This window comes from Eurypyga helias, unplaced genomic scaffold (genome assembly GCF_000690775.1).
Source record: "Eurypyga helias isolate BGI_N326 unplaced genomic scaffold, ASM69077v1 scaffold3420, whole genome shotgun sequence".
In the NCBI taxonomy this organism is placed as follows: Eukaryota; Metazoa; Chordata; class Aves; order Eurypygiformes; family Eurypygidae; genus Eurypyga; species Eurypyga helias.
This window is the reverse complement of record NW_010224894.1, coordinates 1-7,008: the sequence shown is the minus strand read 5'-3', so window position 1 is coordinate 7,008 and position 7,008 is coordinate 1. Positions and strand designations below refer to the sequence as shown.

General features: G+C 41.6%; 1 protein-coding gene across 1 annotated transcript in view; it reads right to left on the bottom strand.

Annotated features, from left to right (window-relative positions):
* Positions 1-6,232, bottom strand: part of IL10RB (interleukin 10 receptor, beta) — a gene marked incomplete at its 5' end in the record, with an annotated part of 11,454 nt that extends 5,222 nt beyond the window's left edge. Inside the window, 3 exons of the mRNA XM_010147052.1 lie at positions 1,264-1,424; positions 4,648-4,817; positions 6,109-6,232. Of these exons, the coding sequence (XP_010145354.1) occupies positions 1,264-1,424; positions 4,648-4,817; positions 6,109-6,232 (455 nt within the window). The remainder of the gene's footprint in view (positions 1-1,263; positions 1,425-4,647; positions 4,818-6,108) is intronic.
* Between the last annotated feature and the right edge of the window lie 776 nt (positions 6,233-7,008).

The following is a 7,008-nucleotide window of genomic DNA, read 5'->3' as shown; positions in this document are numbered from 1 at the left end:
GGGGAAAAGAGACCACCCCCCTCCTCTCTGCACCTTCCTTTCAGGTAGCTGTAGAGAGCGATCAGGCCCCCCCTGAGCCTCCTCTTCTCCAGGCTGGACAACCCCAGCGCCCTCACCCGCTCCTCATGGACTTCTCCAGACCCTTCCCCAGCTCTGTTGCCTTTCTCTGGACACGCTCCAGTACCTCAGTGTTTTTCTTGCAGTGAGGGGCCCAAAACTGAACACAGGATTTGAGGTGCAGCCTCACCAGTGCCCAGTACAGGGAGACAGTCCCCCTGGTCCCACTGACCACGCCATTCCCGATACAAATACCTTAATTTCTTGTAGTTTGGAAATTGAAAACCAGTCTGTTTTTTGGGAAACTATCAAAGAATTTTGAGGGTAACAAATACAAATCAGAATTATATGTAGTGGAGTCCTATTATATGCAAATGATACTGATGTACAAAGTGCTAATTATACTGTGGCTGATATCTTCCAGTAAAGGGCTTTCTTTTCTCCTGTACTCGCAACCTATAATCATAGAATCATAGAATGGAAGAATGGGTTGGAAGGCACCTTACAGATCATCTAGTTCCAACCCCCCTGCCATGGGCAGGGACACCTTCCCCTAGACCAGGTTGCTCAGAGCCACATCCAGCCTGGCCTTGAATTATTGAATAATTAATATACTATTTGTGGTCTTTCTCCATGCATTCTGTATGGAGAAGTCTTTTGAGCCGAGTAACACATCCGTCTGTGGACGAGGCTGTCCATCAGAGGAAGAAAAGCAAATTACAACTGACAGAAAGTGAAGAGGTGAAAAGCTGGAGGAAGGTGGCAGTCAAAGCCCAGAGTCCCACCAAGAGCACAAATACATCAGTGCCAGGAGATGTGAATCTAAGTCAGCTTATTGCCACAATCACAGATACTGCTGATGTTACAGCTCCCAAGTTTAGTCTTGCCTGTACGTGTGAAATAGAGAGATTTGGTGGGGAAGACTGCACCACATCATTAAACTGAGGGAATAAACTCTCATAATGTAGCAGTTATTTCTAATTATGGGAAGAGTAAATTATATCCATGCTACCGTTTAACTACACAGCTCTCTGCTGTTTGCTCCGAATGCCAGTTGTAATGACTAGACTTTATTATACTGTAATTAGTAAAGACGTATTTTTATTTCAGTACCATTAACCTTCAGAAATCCATCATTATAGTATTTTACCAAGAAAAGCATGTATCAAAGTCATGGAGTCACAACCTGCAGGAAGCAGAAGTTACCTCTGTATTGCTGCGTTTCTTCCAGTACAGTATTCTGTAATTCCACGAGCCGTAATACTGTTTTAGAGGCCAATTGTCATGTTCAGCGAAAGGGCCTACAAAATCCACATGCAGGGACCCGGACTCTGACTTCACTTTTACGTCGGGTGGCCCAATGACTGCTATATATTAGAATAGTGGAAGAGAAGAAATAATGGAATTCAGTTTCACATTGTTTTCAATTTGACATTTTTACACAGCCTATTGTAAAGGAATTTCTCATAGTCTCTAGTGTAGGTTTAGATATGGGGTTTGGGGTCTTGTAAAAAGTGCACAAATACTGCTCAGCAGGCTTAGAATGTTTGTTCCCAACCTGCTCCTTGTACAGACCCACCCAAGGCTGGTTAAAACCCAGTCAAGCTAATCATGTAGAGACGGTTTTAACAAAGAGTGATTAATTAATTAAGCACAGGTGCTTTGCTAGACAAAAGGAAGCTAATGGGTAGAAACTGTTTGCTTTAGTTAAACCCTTAATAGTACATCTTGAAGTCTGTCCCAGAATTGTGCAAGCCAGAAACGGCAGAGAAGTGATTACAGAGAGGGCGACCTGAAGAAGACCCTGAAACTGCAACAGGAATTGGAACCAGAAAAGAAGAATGCAGCTGAGACAGGGATTGTAATGGTCTTTGATAAACGATGAACTTTGGGGACCGAAAGGCTGAGTGGAAATACACAAAGACTTCGGACCTTATGCAATGGGTATTGACTGAATGGTATATAAACTGTGGGAGAGCTTGGGCCTTTTGCCATGCACTGAGGTGGTGGCCCAACTCTGAGTTGTTAGTAAAGCAAACCTAGTGGTACCCATGCCTGGCATGAATTTCCTCGAATGCCTATGACAATTCACATTTGAAATAATTTTAACTATTAGAAGAAAGCAATTTCCTTTCATGGGTCAGGCATAAATACATCTTTTCCTTATAGAACTGGTCTTGAAAGGGATTTATTTTTGCGGTTAAACAGCAGATACTATTGCACACTACATTTTCCATACGCTAAATTAACTCAGTTCTCTCTTGTCAGCTGTGGTGATGACAGGGAGAGGAAGGACTATTTCTGTAGGTTATTACTCACTTCTCTTTCTGGACCAAGCTGTTGCAACATCTGTCTTTTCTGAGGAGACCCTCGAGCCAAGTGTTTTAATGTTTCTTTAATTGTGATCACCTTGAAAAACGGAAACATTTGAATTCTTTCTGCATGTCTTAAAGATTGAGCTCCTTGGACTGAATGTTACGTTCTTGTATTTTGAAAATGGCTTGTCCTTACTATGTTTTTGTGCCACTATCTAAATTACTTCATGAGTAGCTTTGTTATCAACCACACTGTGTCTGCAAGAAGCTCTCCATTAAAGTCTGAAGTTTCAACAAACAACTCTGCCATGGCTGCCTCTGCTAAAGTTCTGCCTGGCTACAGCTGCACTATCAAGCGGCTAAGAAGGAAAGAGCTCAACATACAGACAATTTTGCATTCCTCTAGAAATACAAATTTCGTTAATTAAAAAAAATAATTAAAACCTCTGCTTGCTGGACCATGTATTCATGTAATGTTCATGAATATGTTGTTGAACTTGCAAAAAATAATGTGAGGAGGGTCTTGGTTACTCTGGTTTTCTTAGGCTATTCCTGCAATAGTGTGTGAAGTTTCTTACAAAAGCACTAGCAGAAATAAAAATATCTGATATTCCCTTCTGTGTTGTTATCATGATGCCCAGCTCAGATCAGTGGTGACAACATTAAAAATCCTCACGTCCTCCTCAGAGATTTGTTCAGTTCTCCCAGGTCTTTCTTTCCAGGTAGTTTTATACCCAGACTTTCTCAGTCCAGGAATAAGCTGCTTTTCCAAAGCCAAGCCTGCTCTTTCAAATATTTCTGAAAACTACAACTCTGTTAATGATTTACAAGTTTGCTCTCTGCTCTAAAAAAAAACACCCATACTTTTTGTATTACACTTTCTTTTGGCTGTAATTTATACTTGTGATGTTGTATTTTTTCTCCCATGCTATGTTTTGGTGCTTCTGTTCTACGTAGGTTAAATTTTATCAATAGTATGCTTTTGGAGAGAGATAGCTTTTTGAAAAGAAAGGTTGTAAACTGTAAAATTACACTCTGAAATCCAAGGAACAGAATGATGAAACTCAAGCAAACGAAGGCAGAAGAAGAAAGAAAACGATTTTAAAAAGTTTTTCTCAAAGGTGAGGTGTAACCGACGCTTCTGGCATGGTTTTGTATTAACAGCTGGAGGAGAAAAAAGCCTTGTGTAGCATTAACTACATAATCTAAAATAATTTCATTTCTGCTAATGAGTGGTTTAAGAATGTACAAAATAAAGGATGCTCGCTGGTAAAAACCACTCCCTCATTCCCAAGCTCAGGTGACAGCAACATGAATAACATCTCTGCTGTGCGCTCTAATGCAAGGCAGTGTCTAAATCATCTCCCAGAACAGAGACTGCAAAGCTTCGCTGAGGGAATGGCAATATTGTGCAATGAAGATTTCTTGACTGAAAATTAGACTTTCTCTGTGAAACTTTTATTTTCTAATTGAAAAAAAAAGAAAGCTTTTTCCCTGATATAGCAATGAAGAAGAAAGTAATTGAACTTGGTTAGATATAGAATCACAGAATGGTTTGGGTTGGAAGGGCCCTTAAAGACCATCTAGTCCCAACCCCCATGCCATGGGCAGGGACACCTTCCACTAGACCAGGTTGCTCAAAGCCTCATCCAGCCTGGCCTTGAACACTTCCAGGGATGGGGCATCCACAGCTTCTCTGGGCAACCTGTTCCAGTGTCTCACCACCCTCTCCATGAAGAACTTCTTTCTGATATCCATTCTGAATCTTCCCCATTTCAGTTTAAACCCATTGCCCTTTGTTCTGTCGCTATTTGTAAAAAGTCCCCCCTCCCAGCTTTCTTGTAGCCCCTTCAGGCACTGGAAGGTGCTATAAGGTCTCCATGGAGCCTTCTCTTCTCCAGGCTGAACAAGCCCAACCCTCTCAGCCTTTCCAATTGACTCAGCCTCATACACAGGAAGTCTGTATATAAACTCTCCCTGGCTGAAAAATATAAACAATCCTGATTTTAAGAGAAAAATATACAGTTACTAAAACCTCCTCAAAAGAGGTCTCAAGTACCAATACTAGCATCTAGCTGTAACAGTGAACCCACTATGCTTTCTGACAGTAACTTCTGCTTTCAAAAAATGAAAGCGTTGCAACTAAGATTTTGTAAGTTCAACGTAACTGAATTTTAAAAAGATTCACATGCTATAGCTTTTCTTACAGAGCCAAAGTGTAAAGGTGCATTAATAGCAGACAATAACTTCTGTGGAAGATTAGAAAAAGGCTTACTGTCATCCATTGGCTTAAACCTGACGGTCACCCAGTCTGAATGGTCATTTTCTGATTCTGCTCTGACCCGTAAAATGTAGTCTCCATACGCAGACAGAGAAGAGACATTACACTCTGTGAGTCTCAAGTTTGTGCTCACGTTTCTGTATGTGTCTCCAGGTACGATGACACTGTATGGAAAAGAAATGAAATTTATATGATGGGTAAATTATAACTGACTGAATGTCTTTCCTCTCAATTAACTGGAAAAGTGGCATATCTGCTTGTTAATACAATCAATTATGACTCACAAATCACTAAAATTAGATCAAGCGTATAAGAAACACCATTACTAGTTTGTACACACACATTAAGCATTTTATAAGCATCTATAAATCTGTGACAAAGTTAGAGATTAAAATTACAATTCAGAAAATAGATGCCCTTTTCTTGACAGTGGTTACAAACCTTGACTCAACAGACTAGTTATTAGACAAGTCTGCAAATATGAGACAGTATCGCTACACACGGCTTTGCTGTGTAACTCGGACTTTGCTCAGAACTAAGATATGCATATAAGGAAAAGCCAGAGAAAACAGAGCCTGACAGCTGACTGGGAACCATTTAACATAGGATATTCTTTCTGTTTTGCACCAAAAGCCCACCTAGCAACATAGCAACCAACAGGTAATTGCTACCAGAACCTAGAAAAATCTTTCAACTAAGATGGCCCATACGCTTGGTTTGGGGATCTCTCCTCAGCAGGCACCTGCCCGTGGGTGCCATCATCTCCGCTTCATATCCCACCCTGTCTTGGCCAAAGAATTCAACCCTCAGCAGGACCGCGAGACCTGTGGCCCGACACGTGGTTTCCTCACCCAGCAGGGAGCCCACAGCTGGGCCGGGGAAGCGGCTGCCTTCCTCGGTACAGACTGCTTTTCCCAACAGGAAATACCAGCTCGGAAGGACATTGTGACAAAACCAAATCAAAGCTAAATCAACCCACCAAAACCGACAAAAGGAGACCTCAGGAAATGTGTCCGGAGTTGAAGGCCCTGCATGGACAAGCCACCTGCCCGCAGTCCGTCGGGCATTTCTGCTACATGCGCAGGCAAGCCGGCCGCCTTGGTGGCAGCACAACAGGCTGCTAGCGTGAAAGATCAGGGACGGTCCTAATGCTCAACAGGACCAAGTTCTTGAATCGCAGGTGACAGCAATGTGACACAAAAAGAACACAAACAGAGCTAAAACCAGCCAACATTAAAATGTGTTTCTGTTTCCAAAAATAATATGTACATGGCTGCCGTGGGTGTGAAAAGTGTAGGAAATGCCTCTGCCCTGCTATTTTGCTCAGAAGACAAGCCGCTCACAAGCTAAAAGAAAGGGACATCTACTGATCTTCCTATAAAAAGGGGAAACAAACCACAAACACACAGAGCTGTAAAATGTAAATTAAAGCAAGCACAACTCCCCTGCACTTACCTCTTAGATTGGACAGTGTAATTTATGTTCCCTTCGTGGAACTTAGGTGCATCCCACTGTAAAACGCTACGAAGATTAACTGAAACAATTCTTGCATTTCGGGGTTTTGGCACCATTCCAAATACTGTGGGAACAATCAAAAATAAACAAGCATTTTAGCACGCCTTCCTCCAATGGCTTAGTAATTAAGAACTTAAATACAGCCTTCTTTCTCCCCCTTGCCTCACTTTATTTTTTAAAACCAGACTTTAATTACATTAATTTAAATCCTAATGCCTATAGTTCCTTCTGAGCTTATGCAACAAAAACAAATTAGCCAGCATCGGTGGTTTCCAGTAAGTAGAGTATGATGTCGTCATTTATTATGCGTGACTGACTTGTTACTGCCTCAGACGTAGGGCCCATCAGGCTACACGCGTGAACTCTCAACAAGACTGTCAAAATCCACTTTTTCCAAGTAGTGCCCCAGTAGCACTACAGAAACAACACGGGTGTATGGATTGGTGCCTTGAAACCAAAGAGGCTGGTTCCTTTTTCCTGAAAAGGAACATCAACAGTCTTTTGATACAGACCTGGGCATAAGGCTGAAATAATTAAAAAAATCCACTGTAGGCATGTTTTTATCATCACTGCATGGATTAGCGTTGCCATTTAACGTGCTTCACTCACTCTGTGCTGAAACCACCCTTTCGAAAAATAGAGATAAGCAAGAACAACATTGGAAGGCAGGAGAGCTGTTAAATATCCCATATGGATGAACATCTCATTAACTGGCGCTCTTTACAAGTGATAAAAACACAATCCTTTGCTTTACTGAAATTGAATAAAGGATACACCTAAGGTAGAATTGATGAACAGTCCATTACTATTATTACTATTGCAGCCCTGAGGAGAAGGACT